The following is a 25,544-nucleotide window of genomic DNA, read 5'->3' as shown; positions in this document are numbered from 1 at the left end:
GTTTGACCCAAGTTAAATCATTTTAAAGGCAATACACTCAATTAGTATTTGGTAGCATGTAAACTTCTGACCCACTGGGAATGTGATGAAAGAAATAAAAGCTGAAATAAATCATTCTTTCTATTATTATTCTGACATTTCACATTCTTAAAATAAAGTGGTGATCCTAACTGACCTAAGACAGGGCATTTTTACTAAGATTAAATGTCAGGAATTGTGAAAAACTGAGTTTAATGTATTTGGCTAAGGTGTATGTAAACTTCCGACTTCAAGTGTGTGTACAGTGCCTTCGGAAAGTATTCAGACCCCTTGACTTTTTCCACATTTTGTTACGTTACAGCCTTTTTCTAAAATGTATTACATTGTTATTTTTCCTCATCAATCTACACACAATACCCCATAATGACAAAGCAAGTACATGTGTTTTAGAAATGTTTGCAAAAAAAATTAAAATATTACATTTACATAAGTATTCAGACCCTTTACTCAGTACTTTGTTGAAGTACCTTTGGCAGCGACTACAGCATTGAGTCTTCTTGGGTATGACGCTCCAAGCTTGGCACACCTGTATTTGGGGAGTTTCTCTCATTCTTCTCTGCAGATCCTCTCAAGCTCTGTCAGGTTGGATGGGGAGCATCGCTGCACAGCTATTTTCAGGTCTGTCCAGAGATGTTTGATCGGGTTCAAGTCCGGGCTCTGGCTGGGCCACTCAAGAACATTCAGAGACTTGTCCCGAAGCCACTCCTGCGTTGTCTTGGCTGTGTGCTTAGGGTCGTTGTCCTGTTGGAAGGTGAACCTTCGCCCCAGTCTGAGGTCCTGAACGCTCTGGAGCAGGTCTTCATAAAGGATCTCTTTGTACTTTGCTCTGTTCATCTTTCCCTCGATCCTGACTAGTCTCCCAGTCACTGCCACTGAAAAACATCCCCATAGCATTAGGCAGCCACCACCGTGCTTCACCGTAGGGATGGTGCCAGACGTGACGCTTGGCATGGTGCCAGACGTGACGCTTGGCATTCAGGCCAAAGAGTTCATTCTTGGTTTCATCAGACCAGAGAGTCTTGTTGCTCATGGTCAGATTCCTTTAGTTGCCTTTTGGCAAACTCCAGGCGGGCTGTCATGTGCCTTTTACTGAGGAGTGGCTTCCATCTGGCCACTCTACCATAAAGGCCTGATTGGTGGAGTGCTGCAGAGATTGTCGTCCTTCTCCCCAGTAGGTGGGCCTATGCCCTCTAAGGTCCACCCATGACTGCGCACCTGCCCAGTCATGTGAAATCCATAGATTAGGGCATAATGAATTTATTTCAATTGACTGATTTCCTTATATGAACTATAACTCAGTAAAATCTTTGAAATTGTTGCATCTTGAGTTTATATTTTTGTTCAGTGTATTATTGTAAATATATATTTTTTTAAACAATCAACTTAGTGAATACCATTGGTGTTCATGAGGGTTTCCGCATGAAATAACCGTAATATTTTGACCGTTGTTACGATAGATTGTCATGCATTTTCTGTTAATTACCAAATCACCTGAAGATTCCGGTAACTTTAGTAAACGACCATTAGCTTTGCAACCCTACACACACACAGGGGGCTGCCTGTGGTGCAGTCTGCGGGGTCTGGACGGTAGTTTCCACAGTCAGGCCTGACGTCAGCACATAGTGATGGATGAAAGACAGCAGGTCAGAACTGTCACGGAGACATCACAGCAATCAACTACTGCACAGTTCACTTCTCCACCTACATCACACACTAATACAGGATACCTCAACTGTGCATATATTAGTAAAGGAATTAGACTAAGACATCTATATTTGTTCAATGTTTGTGTCAGCATATCCTTTTTGGATTACCTTGAGGATGATCTTGAGGTATTTTTTCCCCCCTTCTTCTAGCAGAAGTACATTTGGTAGAAAAGTAGATGGCGTTTAACATTCTGTTTTTAAGCAGTGGGAATGGCATCTCAGTCATCCGTTTAGGTCTTGTACTTTACATAATTTCAGTTACCCCTGTAAAGTTGTGTAAATGTAAACACTTTTTAAGGACATGCCTGCACTTGGAACAGTAATCAAAATTACTCAGATACCCCGCTTCTAATTATTATGAATGATGACGTCCCCTGAGCCAAACTCGCCAGGGGGCTGAAAATCTCTTTCTGGCAGATGTTTGCCAGTTGCACATCTACTGCTACCAATGGAAGTCGTGCCTACCCAGCACAGCTACACAAAAGCTTGCTTGGCACTCCAACCAATTTGTTGGGATAAGTGTATTTTTTCAAGCATAAATTTTTCCTAATTTATTCTTTTAGGCACAGGTTTGTCTGTTGCCAACCTGCGGGGGTGCAGGAGGGTACTGTTACCTGTGCCAGGAAGAGGGAGCATGCCGTATCGGAGCGGGGGAAAACTCCTACAGCAGTGTTTCTCTCCCGCCCCCCCATCAGTGGAGAGAATAAACCGTAGGCTAACGCACATAACCTCTATCTCAACATGCCAAGAAGATACAGCCTTTACACAGCCCACTACCTACCCTCTCTAGTCTCCACATGACTGGAAGTCTCCTACAGTACAGCCCCAACCTTCTCCTTCTACCAACACACAGCACATCACTGCACACCTCCCCCATCCCCTTACCCTCACCCCAGCTAATGTGCAGAGTGGTCCCCCACCCTCCCACAGGGTAATGCTGCATGCAGTCACACGTGTCTGATTGATCCCCTCTCTCCAGGTTGTGCTAGCCTCTGACCAGCTCTATTGTCGTTGTGCTGTGAAGCGCACCACACCACACAGCACAGCAGCCTCCCCTGCATAGACCCTCCAAACTGCAGCAATTACATGTTAACAGCTCCTTACAGAGGAGCAGGAGTTAAGCTGCTTGGATGCCAGGCAGGGGTAATACATCACAGAGGGGAGAATATGACAGATATTCTAACATCCAGAGGAAATTCAGGGAGAGACTCAAATTTTTCCTCCCCTAGAATAGTTTGGAGAAATCCAGTTTTGGAGAAAGTTGAAGTATAGGATTGGACCTCTCCAGCAGGGACTGGGGATAGGGACACTCCTCAGGGGTCATTCCTCCTCCTCCTCCTCCTCTTCCTCCTATACCCTCCAGACTGCTGCAGCGCTGGCCTCTCTGTGGCTTTCACTTTGTTTTGCAGTAAAGTAATTAATGGAGGACATTTTTTTCCTTCAATGGCTGAGTCACGGGCTGGTCTGCTTGGCAGTGAGACAGATTCTCCTCTCTGTAGTACTCAAGAATAATGAATTCTCCCCTCCCACCAAGGTACGGAGAGGAGAGGAAAGAGCTAAATGAAGTATGGCGCTCTGTTGGAGACATATTTCTTCAGGGCTAAATCATACTGGCAGAATTCTATAGCACCATGTTTGTTATTTTATGACCCTCCATACTTTATTGTTCATAAAATATAAATAAACTTAGCCTTTTATTTAAATATATGTGGACAGATAGGCCAGTATATAATTTGTCGTGTGTGAAGACTTTTGACTGCCGTGCCACGGAGCTTTTTGTCTTTGGAGCTAAAAAGCCTTGATCAATTTGCCATGCTATCGATTAGCATTTTCATTGTCTTTATAAAGACTAAATGAAAGTGGACAGTGTGTAATTGAGTTGATAACCATGACATTCTGTACTTCTGATAGAGTTCAAACTAATAACGAGCGCCACTAAGGCTCAAAAACATGACTCTGCTTGAAAAGCCAATCTCCACTCAGACACTGTACCCGCAGTATACAGAATAATATTGAAAATGTCTAAACGGTATGTGCAATTCTGTCTGAACAACAAAAAAATGAGTCCTAACACCAAAACACTATAAAATGTTCACTGCTATTATAGGAACAGCAGACAATTGTGTACCAAAACTACCCTCAACACTTTCCATCCAACTCTGAAATCCCGCCCATTGTATGAATGTGACTGACCGTACAACAAGTCACATGCATCCTAATATATCCTAGTCCTCTGTCTGACTCCAGTTTGAAACCCAACAAAGACACATTTTCTTATCATGTGAAATCACATGAGGATGTCATCTCCATCACGCGGATCACGTGGAATCTAATTTTGATTAGTGCAATCTGTCTTTGTGTCCACAGGTGGTGGACTGCTCCTGGGATGAGACGGTAAAAATCTACACCCCTCTATGCCTGGCTGCCCCTCTGCCTAGCGCACAGTAGAGAGTTCATAATTGCCCTGCCGCAAGGAACAGGAGAGAGGACTTTTAGGACGGCAGTGGGTTTCAATCATGGCCGTGGCTTTTGCCAAAGCTTCACTGCGGCTTTCATAATGATTCTATTAAAAGGGGGAGCTGTGGGGACGCGTCATCCTAGCCCGCACACACAACAGAGTCTGAATACAGATGGGAAAGCAGGGATTCCTCCCCGTCTGTCCATCAGAGAGATAGAGAGAGGGGGATAATTCGGGATCTCAAGGTTGCTCAACTCAAACACGTGCCAACATAATGCCTGATGATCTGCTGTTTGTCCTTATTGTTGGTAGAATGCTTGTCCTTATTGTTGGTAGTATGCTTGTCCTTACTGTTGGTAGAATGTATGGTCATATTGGTGTATTTAGTGATGGTGTACTGATTTAGTGAGGGGTTGAAATGCATTTGATTATTTACTAAATTTCTCTGGGTCCTCTACCAAGGAGGAACAAACCTGGCCATATAGCTCAACACACAGGCTTTAACTCTATCCATGATCTTGTCAGACTTTCCATTGCATTAAAATGTTAATTCTACAGATATGAAAGTGAATGTCATGAATCTGACAGAATGTTCTCTGTGCCCTGGTGGGAGAGGTGAGGGGAGAGAGCCCTAATTTAGCCCTCAGCAATCCCAGCTTTTTGCTGCTTTATGCATATGAGTTGGGCTCCCGATTGGTGCAGCGTTCTAAGGCACTGCATCTCAGTGCTAGAGGCGTCACGGCAGACCCTGGTTCGATTCCAGGCTGTATCACAACTAGCCGTGATTGGGAGACCCATTGGGCGGCGCACAGCATCGTTAGAGTTTGGCCGTCATTGTAAATAAGAATTTGTTTTTAACTGACTTACCTACTTAAATAAAGGTTAAATAGAAATTAAAAATAAAAGCTGTTGAGGCCTGAACCAAATGTTCTCTGGAGACCGTTTTTTTTGTACATTTCATAATAAAAGTGACTGCACACAGGCGAGCTGTCTGGCATTGCACCGATCTGAAATAGGCTCCAACGCTCTGGGAATTAGTATTTTACAATCTTCTTTGCTATTGCTTCTTTTTTTTACATATAGACTGAATTCATTGTCTTTCACCAGTTTATTATTTTGCCTATAGGCCTACGTTTATTTTAGTGTTTGTTTTGATTTCTTTATGTTTGTCTTATCAAGATTTGCTTAGCGCTATGGACTAAATGGCAATCACACTGGATGCATTCTTATCGCACTTAATTCCTACTGGTCGATATGGGAAAACTAACAGGGGAAATATATGCCTATTTTATTTTAATGATCCTCCATAATTTGGATTTTTCACACTGGAAGCTGAATTGTCGTGGTCAAAATCAATCTACAGAGATAGTTAAAAAAAATACATCTGAGACAGTAATGCATGGTTGAGATAACACTATAGAGAGGGGTTCCCCTAAAAACTTTATGTCCCTTGAAGAAAATTAACTGGGTCCATGTGCCCTGGTCCCCGTTCATCATGGCACTACATTTTAGCTGTCTAATTTACGCCGATTTCATGCGTTTGCAAAGCGTTGTAATTGGTCCGAGGACTACAATATGTAAATAAAACAGCCTGGTAAAGTCCTTCAAAGTAAGTGGGCTGGTTCCTACGTCCGTTATTGTGGGTAAAAGGCAACCAACCACAGTTGCGGCAAATGTGTTATTCAACGTGGCAACTTAAGCGCTCAAGTGTTGCGCCCATGCAGCTCTGTGCTAGAGGTAATATACAGTCAGGTTTACCCATATGCACTGTAGTTTAGTTCTTTCACAACAGCTCACCTCGCAGTCTCTGCTGTATCCAACAGCATGTGACACAAAAGTAAGTAAGCTAGAACCTCACGAACAGAAAAGGTGATTTAATTGATGAAAAACGCATATTCAAACATATGCGTCAACATTCCCAAGCTTTTTTTTTTATCTTCAACGTTTTGGGACCAGCCTCTATTTGTTTTACGGACACCGTTATATTGAAAGGTCCTGCTTGCAACCGATTTTTTTCTTGACATTAATAACTTGGACATTTACAGCTGTGCTCTCAAGGAGAAAGGCTGTACAGTACACACTTTATTCAAAGGGACTGAGCGCACAATAAGGACTCGCCGTTATTTCCTCTTTCTTGCTCTTGCGTAAAGGGAAATTCAAGGCAACCATGGAAGTTTGTAAAGGTCGTTTACTTGGTATCTCCGTCGCTGTTGCTCATGGATTTTTCTCGGGATCGTTGAACATTTTGCTAAAAATTCTCATCACGACTTATAACTTCAACTACCTCACTCTCATCCAGTGCCTCACCAGCACATTGGCGGCGGTTACACTTGAGATACTAAGGAGACTGGGAAAAGTAGACATACCCCCGTTCAGCCTTCAACTAGCCAAAGTCTTCGGAAGTGTTTGTATTCTGTCCACATTACAGTCCACTCTAACACTATGGTCTCTCAGAGGATTGAGTCTACCCATGTATGTGGTTTTCAAACGTTGTCTACCGTTGGCCACCCTGGGTATCGGCGTGTGCATTCTGAAGAACGGAACCCCGTCAGTGGGGGTCATAACGGCGGTGCTCATCACTACTGGAGGAGCAGCTCTAGCTGGTAAAATTACACGTATTATTATATTATACTTATACATCAAGTTAAGTAGGAACGAAACATTATGATTTATTCTAAATTGCCTATCCATATGGTGCATATTACGCAGTTGAAAGTGGTGAGTGTATGGGCTTCAAACTACTGCATTCAAGCGATAATTCATCCTAGAGCCAATATTACAAATACACCAACCGGCCCACTGGGAACAGACGTAATTTCAAGGTTTTGTTGTGATTTAAGTCTGGTTGAGTTCTCAACTAACTTGAGTTCAAGTAAAACACAAGTCACTATGTCATTGGATTTAGATATATGTAAAATATATATATATATATATATATATTAAATCCCTTTTCAGTTGATGACTTTTTGCAAATCCAATCCGTTTTCTACGTTGATTCATGTATAACGTTTTTCTTTGAAATGACGTGGAAACTGTTGATTAAACCCGTTTTTTCCTACTAGAGAATACAAAGAAAACAAGTTAAAAAAGTAATTAGTGTTTTCTTAAAAGGTGCCATTGTAAAGTATACAGATGCAGCAGTTCTGAATGTTGCTGACACTGTGAGGAAGGTTCACCACCTTGCTCTGTCCCCATCATATGGATAGGATGTGTTAAAGATGTCTCCACACTACTTTATAATAACTTTCAGAAGAGCCATTACATCCGCACAGCAAATTGGTCAGTGTTACCTAGTGTTGATTTTTCAGTGTAACATTTCTAGACTTGATTCAAGAGATAAATCAAATCTGTGGAGTTGGACTTATCACACCCGTTACTGAGATGGTTATTCCAGTTTAAATGGTTTATATAGTCTCATTGAGCAATCTTCCTTACCTTGGCAGTCATTCTGAATGCAAATTGCAGGTGATTAGAAGTTCAAATTGTTGGATATCCTCCGCCACTCTGGATAGATTCCAATAAGAATTACATATCACTTTGCAAGCCAGCATAAACTTGCCTGATTTGGCCTCCAAACAAGGCATTTCAGACCACTGCGTTCGGGTAAAACTAGGCCGTCAAAGTAAGGTCTTATGATATATGTAATGTGTTGCCATAAAAAGTTTAATTTCAATGATAACATATTCACACGGGCACTGACTTGATGAAGGCTACAGGACTGAATGCCATGGAATGCAATAACCATGTTTCTGTCACTTTCAAACACAGTCATGGATGGTACTGGTAACTCCACAATTCATGGAAAGGCACACTGGGAAATATGCAAATAAGGCTTTACACCCTACAGTGTTAAAGCAACACCCAAAAACGAGTTACTGCAACACTACAGGGTTTAATTCTCTAACACTGAGAAAGTGTAATAGCATTAGCTCTAAGCAAAGTGTTAGTAAAGTGTGGACCCATATAGACTGAAAAAGTGTTAAATTTAACACTCAGAGAGCTGATTAAACACTGGATAATTTTTTACAATAAGGAAGTTTTGAGAAAAAAATGTAATCACATATTTTTTTTACTGTTCTCTCACCACTGCGTTTCTTATTGTGACACGGTGTCTGTGTTTACTCAGGGTCTGGTGACGTGACGGGTGACCCGTTTGGCTACGTGACGGGCGTCCTGGCTGTGATCATCCACGCCTCCTACCTGGTCCTGATCCAGAAGACCAGCACAGACAGTGAATATGGGCCCCTCACGGCCCAGTACTCCATCGCCATCATGGCCTCCCCAGTTCTCTTAATCTGCTCCATCGTCAGCATGGACTCCATCAACATGTGGAGCTACACGGGCTGGAGTAACCCCTTCATCTCTGGCATCTTCTCCATCTGCATCCTCATCGGCTGTGCCATGAACTTCACCACGCTGCAATGCACCTACATCAACTCGGCCGTCACCACCAGCTTCGTGGGCGTGGTAAAGAGCATCGCCACCATCACAGTGGGCATGGTGGCCTTCAGCGACGTGGAGCCCACCAGGCTGTTTGTGGCCGGCGTGGTGGTCAACACGGTGGGTTCCATCACCTACTGTATCGTCAAGTACTTTGAGACCAGGAAGAAGACCCTCTACCAGGACCTGGAGGAGCAAAGCAAGGACGAAACTCTGCCTGGACAGCCTTACATCGAGAAGAAGCCACCCAACGGAGACCTGGAGCCCCTGCCCAATGGTCACAGAGGGTCTGACGACGGATCGATCGAAGGATCTTTCCCCACACAGGAGCACCTACTCAATGATCAGCGCCTCAGTGACTACCCACCTCAAGACACCAGCAACAGTATGGAGTTTGTAGAACTCCAGAGAGAAGCCTTCCATAGCGAGAACCGGGCCAGCCAGTCTGTGAGTGACAGTTACGTGGGGGTGTGGAGGTCCATCCGTAACCTGAAGTTCTTCAAGAAAGACGCCTTAATAGATAATATGGAGGTGCAGAGCCCTTGATGGGGAATCTCTATTTTCAAAGGGTGCATGTTTTGTCAGTCCTTTATGTTTGTATCTTTTTTCTGTTTGTTTGTAAGACTGCTTTGACATTGCGCACTGATGAATGTTTTGAGATCCGTTTTTTTTCCCTGGCAAACATGCTCTTATGGAAGCAAAAAAATATTTTTAAGAAGATGGAATGTTTATATGAACTGGATTAAAAAATACTGACTATTCACAAAAAAACATTTGTTTAAATGTTTTATATTGATTTTATCAGTCATATTAATAACAGGTGAATAATTGATAGTACATCGGGTAAGGTTGAAAATGATATGTTATGACATGTTATAAAAAATATTTATCATTTATTTGCACGTAATGTTACTGCCTGTCCTGATTCTGTATTGTCCATGAATTGTGATGTTTGGCAAGTGAAGAGCAATAGCAACTGCCACTGCATGAACAATGCAAAGTCAATTTAAACCATTTTTATGAAACTGTTCCACTGTGATGTTGGATTCTTCTTTATGATAAAACCATTAGAGTGAAATGCATGGTAATTGTTTTAGCCATATTGCCTTTCCATTGAGGAATCTTTTAGAATTAACAGCAATAGATAGCTGTAAGGTTCACTTATTTTCAACACAATATAGGCGTACTGAAGTGTCTCCCAGGGGAAGATTGTGAGGACATCATTATGAGTAGACCACATCGATCCTTAATGTCAACATTAGATTGGAAAGAGAATTACTTCTGTCTCTACAGAACACATGGCTCATTAGTCAAAGTAAACCACAACAATTCCCGTAGAGAAGGTCTCAGCTGTTGAAAACACAACACACAACTATTTCACATCACCCCCAAGGAGGATTCCTGTGTCGTGATTCAAAGTAATACTGTATACATATCTGAAAGCTAATGCATTTTCCAGCATGTTTTAGAATACGTCCTTATCTAAATGCATGCAGTGAGAGGATTTTTGTGTCCTTCCAGAGTACCTGCAGTGGAGAGGAGAGGGAGAAGCGTGAGCAATCTGTCCCCTTACCAACCAGAAAGAGGCCTGCAGTCAGCACTTTAGCTGCAGGAAAATCCATCCCAAAGTGCCTTTGAAATCCTTCAGTGGGGACTCTGGAAGTACAGATAGACCAGGAAAAAAATAACTGGACTTGGAAAATAAAAAAGAAATAGGTGATTCTGATTGAGAAAGGGGAATTTTATCACATCCTCTCATTTTGGGGGAAAATAGAGATTGATTTAGACAAATGTACATGAAAGGAAACACCATACACACCTGGAGGGTTTTTAAATTAAACAATATTCAACATTGGATCGTCTGCTGCACTCCAATATTGTCTACTTACAATTATGTTATCTAGGTATTTCTCAATGTAGACCACTGATTGTGGAATCCATCACAGAGTGATATTTACCTCACACCTCATTAACAAAATCTGCATGGATTCTCCATACAATCCATACCATCCAGCTACACAAATTTTGGCCTGCCCATCAACACAGCCTCTATCTAATCCTCATTTATGTGATAGGCAAATGGTACTTTAATAAAAATATGGAGACGTTAATTTCCATTTCCAATTTTTGCTAGCAAAAAGTTTACTGGAAATATTTTACTAAGAAAGGCCATGGTAACATGGAAATTACACAATAAAAACCTGTCATATACAGGTAAATTCCAAATGAGAGATACAAACTAGGATGGTGATATGAGTTCTACTTCTGCGCCTGGAGAGAGAGAGAGAGAGAGAGAGAGAGCATTACACACTATTGCAATTATTCAGGAGGAAGATACGGCTGAGAAACATCAGGCGTAGGGACATCAGTCTGCAGGAGTCCTTTGAGGACCTGAAGAAACGGCATTATGCTGTGTGTAAGGAGCACTTTGAAGAGTGTTTTATTCTGATTAAGGTACATAAATCCAGCTTCTACATCTTAGTCAATAAAATACATTTCAGTAAAATGACACTGAACTTTCTGGTAAAAATGTGTCTTTCAACAGGGTTCATGGAAGACACTGTCCTCAGAGGCAGTACCTACCAGAATAAATAGCTGGAATCCACCCCCTCAATCTGCAACAGATGCACGGCTTAGTTGAAAAAGAAGTAAGCCATCTACAAAGTTCGTAGAAATTAAAGATGCATCGTTACTGTTTTATATCAATACAACAGGTTTAAAGTCTTGAATTGTCTATTTTTGAAGGAGAGGACAGGGAAGCAGATATATGAGTTTTAGGTGAGAAAGAGAGCGTAGACCCAGCTCCAGCAGAAGAATCAGCAGATGCTGAATTTAGTTCAGGTGGTCTGCAGGAGGTGGTCTGTCAGGTGACAGAGGTGGCAGAAGGCGTCCTCACGAGCATACAGGAAGCTCAGGTGTCAAAGGAAGCAGCATGTACCACAGGTGTCATGCAGGAGGGGGCCATCATCCAATTGAAGGAGGTCTATAGTATAATAATAATAATAATAATACATCCACAGTGATTAATTGCACACACATTGAAACAAAAATATCACAAAGTTAATCTCCTACAGAAGTTACTTTTTTAAGAGAATACAGTTCCTGGAAAATAAGCTGTTAAAATCACAAAAAAACAACCGCCAAATGCAAAGCAGGCATGCCACAAGACTAAGAGCCATCAAAACCAAGTACGTCGTCATCTTAAAGATTGGAATAACACACATTTTGACTTCTAATAGACAACAATAGGATTGATTATACAATTATATGGTGATTTCATCATGCATCTATACTCTTTATAATTTGTAGAACAAAATAAGATTCAATGTTGGAGGGCATGGAGTCACTACCTCCACATCTAAAGGACTTCTTCAGACTACATTGCAGTGTGCAGAGTTATAAGAGAGGGCAGAGATTCTCTGTGGAGATGAAACAACTTGGAATACAGCTGTACCACAACAGTCCTTCCATTCCTGCAGGAAAAATTATCCTGCCATCCCTAGTACCCTCCATTGGTACCTTGCCCGCACCATTGGTTGTTTCACTATATTGGATCACTCCAATATATTGATATCACTCCGCGGCGGAGGGATACATCCGAGGTGAGGATTTACAGATTTACTTCCGTGTACACCTGTGTCACGGCTGGGGTCCACCCCTATATATAGACCCCATGGCAACGACACACGTTCTCTTTCATTTTCTCGGTGGACGTCCGTATGGTTTGAGGTACAAACTTTCTGAAGTTCGCTTGGTAAGTCACTGGTAAGTGTAATATATTGCGTGGAAGTATACTCACTAGCTGTTTGCAGCCTGGAGAAGCTGGCCACATGGCCAGCCCCTCCTCTTGAGTGCTCCACTCGCTGCACCGGTTGATCTGTATTTTCCGCCCGTGGTTTCGTTAGCGTTACACTACGACTCCATGTGCATCCATTAGTATGGTGGCTCTTGCTGCCATAAACTATAATTTATCTTACACAACTTGCCAACTGGCTTGTTCTATGTGTGTGTTGTGAATTGCTTTAACATGCTGTTCTCTGCTAATTACCCTGCGGTTTGTTTTTCTTGTTCTTTCCCCGCAGAGTGTAAGAGTATCGTGGGGGGCTTTCCACTACGTTGAGACATTAACTCTGGAGTTCCTTAACGGAGTTACTCCATCATATGGTGCAGTTTTTACTGCTTGGATATTAAACCGGCTAGGTAATATTGCAAAACAAAAAACAAATAAATCAAATCCATCACCTGGTTGCAGTTTTTTTGTCTGCCTGCTTTCCCACACGGGTCCCATTTTTTGCAGAGGTACTGGGTAATTTATCCCTCACCGGGTTCCTATTCCTCCAAGCGGGTCACGTCATAAGCTCTCCCAGGGCATCGGACCCCTGCTCCATGGCCTTGTTGGCTTGGCTGAGCTTATGGCTTCCCTTTGTGGCAAGTGTGATGTAGGCATCCCCCCGGGGATCCGCATACCTGGTGTTTGCACTGCCTGGGTTGAAGCCACGTGGAGAGGGCGGTGGAGCCCCCTACTGGATGCTTATTTTGTGTGGTGTTCTCAGAACGCCTACGCTGGCGTGATTGGAGGCCATGCGCGAGTGGGTCGGCCAGACTCGGGCTCTGGCTGGGGACGAGCTCCCTCCCTCAGGAGTGGTGTGCCAGCAAGCTGTTAGTCCCTCTACTGGGCCCAGTACCCCTACCAGGAAGCATGGCCGGAGCCACCGCAGGCAGAGCCCATCTGCTGCCAGTCCTGAACGGGGGCAAGAGTCGGACCGCTGGAACCTCCTTGAATGGAGGGTGCATGCCCTGTGTCAGGAGGTTGATAGCTTAAATGGCGACGACAGCTGTTCCCTGTTGGCCAGTGATAGGCTGTTCCTGGGGGATGATGCTGGCACTGTTCACCACTGTGAGTGGGGCTGACAGGCCATCAGGAGCCTACTCACTCAGGTAGCCACTGCACTGGACATCAAACTGGTGGAAAGTGATGACTCTCCATCTGTCCCCATCTCTGCTGAGTTCCGTGCGGCCTTGCAGGAGAGCTGGGCCTCTTCCAGGGGGCGCTTCCGACTCAGCAGAGAATGGACCATGGAGTTATGTAGCGGGCGCAGAGTCACTCGGCCTCTGGGAGTACCCGACCATGGACACCATGATCGCTGCCATGGTCCTCCCGGACTGGGAGATTATAGGGCGGAACCCAGAACTGAAGCCGGGACCCCCACAGAGTCTTTGATGCAGACTTGAAAGCCACATTTGGGTCCCTCTGCTCTCTTGGCCGCCTTACCAATGCAGCCATGCTGCTGCAGGCCTACCTGCAGACTCTGTTGCCCCGGCTGCAGGAGGGCACGCCTGCTTTCCCTGCTCCAGAGGGATGTGGCCCGCGCCAATGGACGTCTCTGGCTGACCCAATCCCATCTGCCAGCTGCTCTCCAGAGAACATTTGCCACTCTCCCCATCACCCCAGGACTGACGTTTGTCCCAGGGGTTGATGACATTCTGGAGCGGACCGATAAGGTTCGTAGGGACCGGGAGACCCTGAGACGGTTCAAGCCGCCTCCTCAGGCCCCGGGTCCAAGGCAGACGGACCGCCGCCACCCACCTGCACCCAAACGACGGTTCATGGTTCTTCCCTTCGGCCTCTCCGTGGCACCCCACACTTTCACTTTCATGGACGCTGTCCTGGCACTTCTCACGCCCCGAGGATTGTTGATCCTCAATTACGTGGACGATTGACTGATTTGTTCCCCGACCAGGACCCAGGTCCTGTCAGAGACGGGTGGTGTACGCCTGAAGCCTCTTCTATTCCCCTGGGCCGCTCCATCTCCGGCCTCTTCAATGGTGGTTCAACTCCCACTGGCTGTAAGCGCCACCGTCACCTCTGCTGGTGTTGAGGTGGCACTGTCGCTCCCAATTCTCACCTGAGGTTGCGCTGTCCCCTGCTCGCCCTAGTCAGCTGGAAGGACGCAAGACCAAGGGCAGGTTGGCCAGCGGCTGTTTGCTACACCTTGGGCGGCCGGAGCGCATCTCCAAGCTGTACTGATGTGCCTGCCGTCTCTGAAGGGAAGACAGCGGTGAGAATGGCATCAACACCACAGTGTGGCCACAACCTGCACCCTGGGTCCTGGTCGACATGCCTAGCCACTGATCTAGGAGCATCCTGATGATGGTTGGAGCCATCTCCACTGCTGAGGGTGATGGTAACAAAGATGGAGGACATAATTGACAAAGACCTTAGCAGTCTCTGGGCAAAAACTGGAATTGTGTCAGGACTAAGAGTCCTCTTACTTAGAACTAGTGCCTTTGATTGCGTCCTGGAAGATCATGTTGAGCATGCCTATCCCCTCATAGAAAAAATTATAAAGAAATACACCATGTGTAGAATGCGAGCGCAGCTTAGAAAAATAAATTGTGAAGCTAACGAACCAATAGCCACAGCACAGCGAATACTGAAGTGTTTCACCGGATAGTAATTTGTTTTTGTGCCTGGACTTCCCCCCATCTCACTATCCTGGTGAAGAGAACAAAAACAAACAGAGAAAAGGAGAGTCATACATTCCCTTTATCCAAGGGAACATCAACTAGATTCAGCCGCGTCCCTTTTTTTCTTGAGCGGAGGGCCAAATAAAACCGCCCATGGGCCAATTTCATCCCGCAAGTTGGGGAAACCTGCTTTGTCCTCACTATCACTCAGAAACGAATTCCAATGTCTGCCTGATAATGGTTCTGTTCAAAACAAAACGATTGTAAAATAATTTCAGTTCCAACACCTGGTTCTAGCTCATTTGAGGTGTAACAGTGCAGCACATTCATTTATGCAAACTCTGTTCGTAATATGCTCATCCGTGTTCTAGCTCTCCAAGTAAACAAATACCTCCTGTACTTTCTCAGATGTGCTGTCCTGAATGATTAGCTAGCTACTGTTCGCTATTTTTCTGGCACATGCAGAATCTGATTTATTGATCTACAGTAGCTAGCTAACATTAGCAAGCGGGTTGGCATTTTGCGAAAAATATAAAATATACTGTATATATCGAACTAGCTACTATTTCTCTCTTGCCCATGTGAAATTATAAAATGTATTAAGAGAACAGTAATGGGTTAGCTATAGTTAATAAACTCAATTATATTTTACTAATAGTCCCCCCAAAAACGATACGTTAGACTATGCACTCTCTTATTTCTTCTTGCAAAGTTAGCTTAGCCACATCGCGCAAGTTGACTGCTCCACTGCTCCCGTTCTTTGGATTGCATCTTCCCAGGTCCCGGTAGTGTAAGATAAACTCTGTGAGTTGTGTGTATTGTCAGTCTGCCACCAACAGTCTGTGACCTGTGGGTCAGAGTGTGAAATTCACCCTCCAAGGCTGTGTGACAGCTTTCCCCTACCTATCCCTTTTATCAGAGGATATCGGTCTTCCTTGTCTTGTGCTGACTTAGCCCACCAGCTAATGTGTGTGTGTGTGTGTGTGTGTTGGCCAAATACTCCGATGCTAACCTTGTCAAAATATCAATCAATCAAATGTATTTATAAAGCCCTTTTTACATCAGCAGATGTCACAAAGTGCTATACAGAAACCCAGCCTAAAACTCCAAACAGCAAGCATTGCAGATGTAGAAGCATGTGGCTAGGAAAAACTCTCTAGAAAGGTAGGAACCTAGGAAGAAACCTAGAGAGGAACCAGGCTCTGAGGGGTGGCCAGTCCTCTTCTGGCTGTGCCGGCAGGAGATTATAAGAGTACATGGCTATATCGGCTAACCATTTATGCATTGATTGAAAATTGGCAGGGGCCCACTACATCATCTGCCAATTCTTACAAGGTGTCCGCCGGCTGCATCCTTCCAGGGCCATCCGCGGAGCATCCTGGGATCTGCCACTAGTATTGGAGGATTTTACACAACCTCCCTTTGAGCATACGGAGGAGATGGACATAAAATTGTTATCTCTGAAAATGGCTTTCCTCTTAGCTATTTCATCAGCGAAACGTGTGAGTGAGTTCCACACGCTCTATGTGAGTCCTGTCTGCTTACGATGGAAGGCAGACGACCTAGGCGTGACCTTATGGCCCAATACAGCCTTTTTACCTACGGTTTTATCATCCCTTCACATCAATCAAGCCATCGAACTGGCGGCCTACTGCCCCCCTCCTTTCCAGAATGCGAAGGAGGAGCGAGCAAATGTCCTGTGTCGAGTCCGTTCCCTCAAACACTATATGCAAGCCTCGGAGCACTACAGGAAGTCAGACCAGCTGTTTCTGTGCTTCGGTGGGAAGTCAAAAGGCCTTCCATTGTCCAAGCAGAGGCTTTCACACTGGGTTGTGGATATCATCGCTCAGGCCTACAAGGGTGTAGAGCTCCCTGTCCCAGAACGTGTGATATGTCGCCACATCCTGGGCTGTGCTGATAGGCGTCCCCCTGAATGAGATATGCGCAGCTGCTACCTGATCGTCGCCCTGCACGTTTTCAAAATTTCACATCCTGCCACACCATGGGCTTTGCCATTCTTCGAGTGGCACCGGCGCATTAATCAGAAGTTAGTAGTGCTATTCCTCGCAACCTTGATGGCATCCACACTTTCAACCATACTGGCGGTCTGAAAGGTATGAAGTAGAACAGAAGTTCCGAATGTAACTATGGATCTATGAATACCTGGAAGACCGTCAGTACATTCCTGTCACTCTGAATCTTTTGGCGAAAAGATTCTCTGTACTCCATACATTTTCCCTGAGACCCAAAAGTACTTGTTACATTTTGAATGGTTAGCAGGACAGGAAAATTGTCAAATTCACACACTTATCAAGAGACCGTTCTTGGTTATCCCTATTGCCTCTGATCTGGCGGACTCACTAAACACAAATGTTTATTTTCTAAAGATGTCTGAGTGTTGGAGTGTGCCCCTGGCTATCCGTAAAAAAAATGTAGCGGTGCCGTCTGGTTTGCTTAATATAAGGAATTTGAAATTATTTATACTTTTGATACTTACATAAATTTAAAACCAAATACTTTTAGAATTTTACTCAAGTAGTATTTTACTGGGTGACTTTCACTTTTACTTGAATCATTTTCTATTAAGGTATTTTTACTTTCACTCAAGTATGACAATTGGGTACTTTTTCCACCACTGTATATAGCCTTCCTAAATAGCTGCATGTAGGCTCCCCTCCTGAAAAAGGAACATGATATCGCTAGACTACCTGTTCTCGTGCTTATGTTTTCTTTTGATTACTGTTACAACTGAAAAAGTACTACGTTTGTTTGAATAAGTGGTAGCAGAGTCACGGAGTGAGTAGCAGTTGAAGGCAGTGGTGTAAAGTATTTAAGGGAAATTCTTTAAAGTACTCCTTAAGTAGTTTTTGGGGGTATCTTTACTTACTTATATTTTTGAAAACAAAGAGTCGCACACTATGTATATACTCACAGTAATTTACTGGGTTAAACCACCAATGTTTCGGCATCACTGTGCCTTCTCTTTGTTTTTATAGCTTACAGTTTATTCACCATTAGTCAGCACATCTACACTAAATAATTTTCTCCAGCTCATGCTTTTTATTAGACTATTTATAGTTTTGACAACTTTTACTTTTACTCCACTACGTTCCTAAAGAAAAGATGTACTTTTTAATCCCATACATTTTCCCAGACAACCAAAAGTACTCTTTACATTTTGAATGCTCAGGCAGGACAACAATGTGGTCCAATTCACGCACCTATCAATATAACAATTTTTTATCTCTACTGCTTCTGATCTGACAGACTCACAAAACACATAGTGGGTTTGTAAATTATGTCTGAGTGTTTGACTGTGCCCGTCTGTCGTAAGAAAAAATTAATAAAATTGTGCAGTCTGGTTTGCCTAATATGACTTTAACTTGAGTAATTTTTCATCTTTACTTTTACTCAAGTATGACAAGTGGGTACTTTTGACACCACTGCTTAGGGTCATGTAAAAAAAGCTGGGTAGGCCATTATTTTGGCCTATTATTTTGGCTACCATGGCTATGCCCTCATAGCAGTGGCGACCCGTCATTCAGGGTTTTGAGCCCCACACTTTTAGGTGGGGCTTGCCTGTGTTGTTTGTTATTTTGGGATTAATACGTGTCACATATCAGTTTGCAAACAATGTAAAAAAAACAACAACAACATGTAATTGAGTTAATAAAGCCACATACCAACATGGTCTCTTTTTTGCTTTCTTGAGTAAGGCAGCTCCAAAATGCAGGTGTTTCAGCCTAGCTCAGTGCTTTCTGTGGTGTTGGGGATAGCCAGCAGAAAATACAGAGCGTTGTGCCTGATTGGCTGTTTTCTGTCATGATTGGCTCAGTTTTCTGTCACTCATGGGACAGTACGTCATCCCCAATTCTAAGGTTAGAGCTCAAAAATGTTAGCCCCTTGGGTTCTGTCAAAAAGTTATATTAGAAGTGCCCATCCAAGAAGGCTCAATGTCATTGACCACAGATAGAATGATATCAAATCAGGTTATATCTACGGTAGCTTTGATTGGACTGATCATGTCAACATCATACTTTCATAATCTAGCAAGCTAGCAGTTGTCACAAATTATATAGGATGCCAGCGAGATATGTATACTGTAGCTAAAGTAATACTAAGTGTATGTTGTGTAGTAAGCTGTTAGTAGCCCATGTGCCTCACCCTAATAATTTGGGTCTATTTTCACCAACGTGGCATTGTAAACACGTCGTTTTCTTGTTTGCCTATAACCTGTTTTAAAGAAATGTAATCATTGAATATTGTAAGAGCTTTCATTGTCTGTTTATATGTAAGAACGACCCATGTTCTGAATTCTGTCGCTGTACATTTCAAAAGTGCTGAACTAATAGTTATATTGACTACGTCCGTCTCTCGCTCGTTAATGTCTTAATAGAAATTACGGATTGCCTCTTATCCGCCTGTCGTCCCTTTATGCCATAGTTTGTACATCTCAATTGTCAGTAGAAACCACATTTGTTTAAGCAAGTCAGCCATATCAGCTATGTTTTTTTTTAACACAGTAAATGAGGCTGAATGAACTGTAGCAGAGGTAAGGTGTTGGGACTGCTGTTGGGACTCTGCTTTTGGGACACCTTTATGTAGGCCCAAACAGTTTGTTGTGTCACACCTGCTCCCGCTCTCCCTCCCTGGCGCTCGAGGGCATCAGGCTGCCCAGCATTACACACTCCTGCCACCATCATTACGCACACCTGCTTCCCTCATCACGCGCATCAACGATTCATTGGACTCACCTGGACTCAATCAACTGTGTTATTACCTCTCCTACATCTGTCTGTTCCTCAGCTCTGTTCCCCGCCTCTGCATTAATTGTCGTATGTCATTGTTTTACCCGGTTCTGACGCTGTTCCTGTCCGTGCAAAATTAAATGTAGCTGTCTATTTACCACCACCAACCGATGTTGGCACTAAGACGGCACTCAACGAGCTCTATAAGGCCATAAGTAAACAAGAAAATGCTCATCCAAAGGCGGCACTCCTAGTGGCCAGGGACTTTAATGCAGGGAAACTTAAATCCGTTTTTATGGATTTCTACCAACATTAATGTGCAACCAGAGGGGAAAAAAACTCTAGACCACCTTTACTCCACACACAGAGACGCGAACAAAGCTTTCCCGCTCCCTCCATTTGGCAAATCTGACCATAACTCTATCCTCTTGATTCCTGCTTACAAGTAAAAACTAAACCAGGAAGTACCAGTGACTAAGGAAGTGGTCAGATGGTGCAGATGCTAAGCTACAGGAATATTTTGCTAGCACAGACTGGAATATGTTCCGGGATTCTTTCAATGGCATTGAGGAGTACACCACATCAGTCACTGGCTTCATCAATAAGTGGATCTGACGTCGTCCACACAGTGAACGTACGTACATACCCCAACCAGAAGCCATGGATTACAGGCAACATCTGCACTGAGCTAAAGGGTAGAGCTGCCGCTTTCAAGGAGCGGGACTCTAACCCGGACGCTTATAAGAAATCCCGCTATTCCCTCCGACAAATCATTAAACAGGCAAGCATCAATACTGGACTAAAATTGAATTGTACTACCCTGGCTCCAACGCTAGTCGGATGTGGCAGGGCTTGCAAACTATTACAGACTACAAAGGGAAGCACAGCTGCGAGCTGCCCAGTGACACAAGCCTACCAGACAAGCTAAATAACTTCTATGCTTCGAGGCACGCAACACTGAAGCATGCATGAGAGAATCAGCTGCTCCGGACAACTGTGTGATCACATTCTCCATAGCCGATGTGAGTAAGACCTTTAAACAGGTCAACATTCACAAGGCCGCAGGTCCAGACGGATTACCAGGACGTGTACTCTGAACATGCACTGACCAACTGGCAACATGTTTAAAGCAGACCACTATAGTCCCTGTCCCAAGAACACCAAGGTAACCTACCTAAATGACTACCGATCCGACTACAGGAAAAGGAGGACGAGCACGCCCCCATTCTCATCGACGGAGCTGTAATGGAGCAGGTTGAGAGCTTCAAGTTCCTTGGTGTCCACATCACCAACAAACTATCATGGTCCAAACACACCAAGACATTCCTGACGAGGGCATGATAACCCCTATTCCCCCTCAGGAGACTGAAAATATTTGGCATGGGTCCTCAGATCTTCAAAAGGTTCTACAGCTGCACCATCGAGAGCATCCTGACTGGTTGCATCATAGCCTGGTATGGCAACTGCTCGGCCTCTGACCGCAAGGTACTACTGAGGGTAGTGCGTATGGCCCAGTACATCACTGGGGCCAAGCTTCCTGCCATCCAGGACCTCTACACCATTGCCAAAGACTCCAGCCACCCTAGTCATAGACTGTTCTCTCTGCTACTGCACGGCAAGCGGTACCGGAGCACCAAGTCTAGGTCCAAAAGGCTTCTTAATGACTTCTACCCCCAAGCCATAAGACTCCTGAACAGCTACTCAAATGACTCCCTGGACTATTTGCACCCCTCCCCCCCCCCCATTTTTACACTGCTGCTACTGTTTATTATCCATGCATAGTCACTTTACCTCTACCTACATGTACATATTACCTCAATTTCCTCGACTAACCTGTGCCCCCGCATGTTGACTCTGTACCGGTACCCCCTGTATATAGCCTCGCTACTGTTATTTTATAGTTGCACCTTAATTATTTGTTTTTAAATTTAATTATTTTTTCTTCAGTTTATTTTAGTACATACTTTCTTAACACTTTTTTTAAAAACTGCATTGTAAGGTCTACACGTTGTATTTGGCGGATGTGACTGTCACGACTGATTTGGACTGGCGTAGAGGCGGAATCAGATGCAGGAGACAGAGGTGCTGGAGGTGAGTGTCTTTTAATAAACTGACACACACAAACGCCGAAAAGCACAGGGCGCTACACAAAGTTTGCCTGGGAGAAACACTTTCCCATAAAACACAAAATTATATATTCCACGGCACAAAAGGCAAGGAGCGCAGCCCGGTAAATCCTTAGACAAAAACTGTCGGAAAACACAACGTGGACAATAAACAATCCCGCACAAAATCCCAACTGAAAACACACATTAAATAAGCCCCCACTAATGACATACACAAAACAGGTGCGGAACAGACAGACAAAACTAAAAGACACAGAAACAACGATCGGTGGCAGCTAATAGGCCGGCGACGACGACCGCCGAGCGCCGCCCGACCAAGGAGGGGCGCCACTTTCGTTGGATCCTGTGACAGTACCCCTCCCCTGACCCGGAGGGCGAGGCGACGGTGGAAATCCAGCAGCATAGAGGGGTCCAGAACGTCCGCCGCCGGAACCCAGCACCTCTCCTCCGGACCGTACCCCTCCCAGTCCACGAGGTACTGCAGGCCCCCTACCCGACGTCGGGAGTCCAGGATGGCTCGGACTGTGTACGCCGGGATCCCCCCGATGTCCAGGGGGGGCGGGGGGGCCTCCAGCACCTCACTGTCCTGCAGCGGACCAGCTACCACCGGCCTGAGGAGAGACACATGAAACGAGGGGTTAATGCGGTACTACGAAGGAAGTTGTAACCTGTAACACACCTCGTTTATCCTCCTCAGGACTTTAAACAGCCCCACAAACCGCGGACCCAGCTTCCGGCAGGGCAGGCGGAGAGGCAGGTTCCGAGTCGAGAGCCAGACTCTATCCCCCGGGTTAAACACGGGGGCGTCACTGCGGTGGCGGTCAGCGCTCTCCTTGTGTCGTTCGCTAGCCCTCCTTAAACATTCCTGGACCGCGTTCCAGGTCTCCTGAGAGCGCTTGACCCATGCCTCCACCACAGGAGCCTCTGTCTGGCTCTGTTGCCATGGCACCAGGTACCGGCTGATACCCCAGCACCACCTGGAAGGGTGACAGGTTAGTGGAGGAGTGGCGCTGAGAGTTCTGGGCCATCTCGGCCCATGGCACGAACTGCGCCCACTCCCCTGGCCGGTCCTGGCAATACGACCGCAGGAACCTGCCCACATCCTGGTTAATGCGCTCTACCTGCCCATTACTCTCGGGGTGGACCCCCAGCCTCTCCATAAACGATTTCCACACCCTGGACGTAAACTGGGGACCCCGATCAGATACGATGTCCTTGGGCACCCCGTAGTGCCGGAAGACGTGGGTGAACAGGGCCTCCGCGGTCTGCAGGGCCGTAGGAAGACCGGGCAAAGGGAGCAGACGGCAGGACTTAGAGAACCTGTCCACAACGACCAGGATCGCCGTGTTCCCCTGAGACGGCGGGAGATCCGTAAGGAAATCCACCGAGAGGTGAGTCCAGGGCCGCTGTGGAACGGGAGGGGCTGTAATTTCCCTCGAGGTAGGTGCCTAGGAGGTGGAGGCTGCTGAGGGGAGGACGGCTCATAATAATGGCCAGAACAACACAAATGGAATGGCATCAGCGTTTGATGTATTTGATACCATTCTACCTATTTCGGTCTAGCCACTACCACGAGCCCGCTCTCCCCAATTAAGGTGCCACCAACCTCCTGTGGACCACACAGTAAGTTTATTTTATAGCAGAAATATACAATTAAAGGGCCTCCCGAGTGGCGCAGCGGTCTAAGGCACTGCATCGCAGTGCTTGAGGCATCTACAGATACGGGTTCGATCCCAGGCTGTGTCGCAGCTGGCCACAACCGGGAGACCCATGAGACAGCACACAATTGACCCAGCGTCGTCCGGGTTAAGGGAGGGTTTGGCCGGCTGGCATGACCTTGTCCCATCGCGCTCTAGCGACTCCTTGTTGCGGGCCGGGCGCATGCACGCTGAACGTTTTACGGTGTTTCCTTTGACACATTGGTGCGGCTGGCTTCCAGGTTAATTGAGCAGTGTGTCAAGAAGCACTGCGGCTTGGCAGGGTTATATTTCGGAGGACGCATGGCTCTCGACCTTTGCCTCTCCCGATTCCGTACGGGAGTTGCAGCGATGGGACAAGACTGTAACTACCAATTGGATACCACAAAATTGGGGAGAAAAAGCGGTAAAAAATCTGTCACCTTTTGCAATATAACATTTTTCTCTGTTATATCATTTGGCAGTTAACATTAAGGCAAACTTAAAGCTAATGATCAGTTCACCATCATATTTCCATTCATGCAAATGGCTCTCAGAACATTAAACATGCCCTCAGGCGGGGACATTTCTATAGAAATTGTCGATGCCGCATTATTAGTCCTTTGATATTCTATTGTGTGAATCATAACACTTCTCATCATGTGATTCTGTTGACTCCTACTGGGAATACAATACGAGGTTCTAAGGTGTTCAATCCAGCAACAACAGCCATGATTCAAAGCTACTGTATGACGGCCCTTGTCAGGTTATGAGTCAGCTGCTATTGTCCCCATTCTGTGCTCCAATACCGCACTGTCCTACCGGGGTCTAGAGCCTACAACCTTCTGATTTACACTAGGGACGGTTCCAATCTGTTTTATTGCCTAGACTGGCCTATAGATCATCTATCAGCATTAAGCCTTAAGTGCTTTGTCCATAGCCGTCTATTAACCAGTTCTGCTGCAAATATGGATTTCCTTTAAAGAGGAGCACAATGACAGACTGGGGTCATGAATCTCTGATATGATCATTCACCAACCATTAAACCTAGTTCCCTATAATGAAAGGGCTTTGGAGCGGCTGTGTGATATATTCAGCTCAGACTTGTACAGTATATTACCCCATGGGTCAGGCCGGAAGGATGACAGACTTGGAAGCTTGGACTGGTGAAGATCAGCTGCAGGCGCACGAGGCAATTGTGCAGAATTTATGTCTAGTCTCAGCACTGTGTTCAATATCACCCCACTCACCCCTCGTTTGTGCAAAATAAGCACTATGACTTAAACAGGAAAGTGCTCCTTAGTCTTCCTCAAAAGAGTGTGGCTGGCTGTGAGAGGAGTGTGTGATTAATTTACTTTGATGGTGTTTGCCGTGGGTGGACCAATTGGAAGCAGAGCCTACATATTTGAGCTCTGTGTAATTCTGCATATCCACACTTGCCAGGCTTATGAGATGCAGCAGAGCTTTTCTAAATCGGCTAAATAGGATCTTTGAAGGTTTTTCTTAATAAGCATATGAATTATGTTTTCTGCATAAGTCAAATGAATGCTCAAAGAGAAACAAACCTTCTTAAATACAACCTGTGTTTGAAAATCAAACATTGAATGTGGACAGAGACAATGAGATAAGCTTGCCTCAAGCTATCACATTTGTACAGAAATGACACTTGCAAGAGCATGAAATTGTCTCTCAGTAGTGCACCTTCCAAATCCATATCTTCCAATTCACAGTCAGTACAGATGAAAGACTACCAGCCTGGTCTCATAGACTAGACGTAACATAGTAAATGAAATCCGGAACACTCCAAATTATTTTGTGTTACGTTTGGTATGGTTACATAAGACCGATGGTTACTGAAGGCAAAAATGAAAGTAGGGTGGTTG

At 44.9% G+C, this 25,544-nt stretch overlaps 2 protein-coding genes across 2 annotated transcripts in view; both read left to right on the top strand.

Annotated features, from left to right (window-relative positions):
- The window catches only part of pex7 (peroxisomal biogenesis factor 7), a 30,365-nt gene extending 25,236 nt beyond the window's left edge, over positions 1-5,129 (top strand). Inside the window, exon 10 of the mRNA XM_014205106.2 lies at positions 4,113-5,129. Within this exon, the coding sequence (XP_014060581.2) occupies positions 4,113-4,193 (81 nt within the window). The 3' untranslated portion in view covers positions 4,194-5,129. The remainder of the gene's footprint in view (positions 1-4,112) is intronic.
- Positions 5,130-5,464: 335 nt separating this feature from the next.
- LOC106607765 (solute carrier family 35 member D3) lies at positions 5,465-9,725 on the top strand. Its single transcript, XM_014205105.2, has 2 exons — positions 5,465-6,806; positions 8,330-9,725. Exons 1-2 carry the CDS (start codon positions 6,371-6,373, stop codon positions 9,187-9,189), a joined length of 1,296 nt encoding a protein of 431 aa, XP_014060580.2. The 5' UTR covers positions 5,465-6,370; the 3' UTR covers positions 9,190-9,725.
- Positions 9,726-25,544: the final 15,819 nt, after the last annotated feature.

Source organism: Salmo salar, chromosome ssa06 (assembly GCF_905237065.1).
Source record: "Salmo salar chromosome ssa06, Ssal_v3.1, whole genome shotgun sequence".
In the NCBI taxonomy this organism is placed as follows: Eukaryota; Metazoa; Chordata; class Actinopteri; order Salmoniformes; family Salmonidae; genus Salmo; species Salmo salar.
This window is presented reverse-complemented; position numbering and strand designations above follow the sequence as displayed.

Coding starts and splice junctions, on each gene's coding strand:
- LOC106607765 (XM_014205105.2), top strand. CDS start 6,371: ATGGAAGTTTGTAAAGGTCGTTTACTTGGTATCTCCGTCGCTGTTGCT. Junction 6,807..8,329: donor TGGAGGAGCAGCTCTAGCTG/GTAAAATTACAC, acceptor GTGTTTACTCAG/GGTCTGGTGACGTGACGGGT.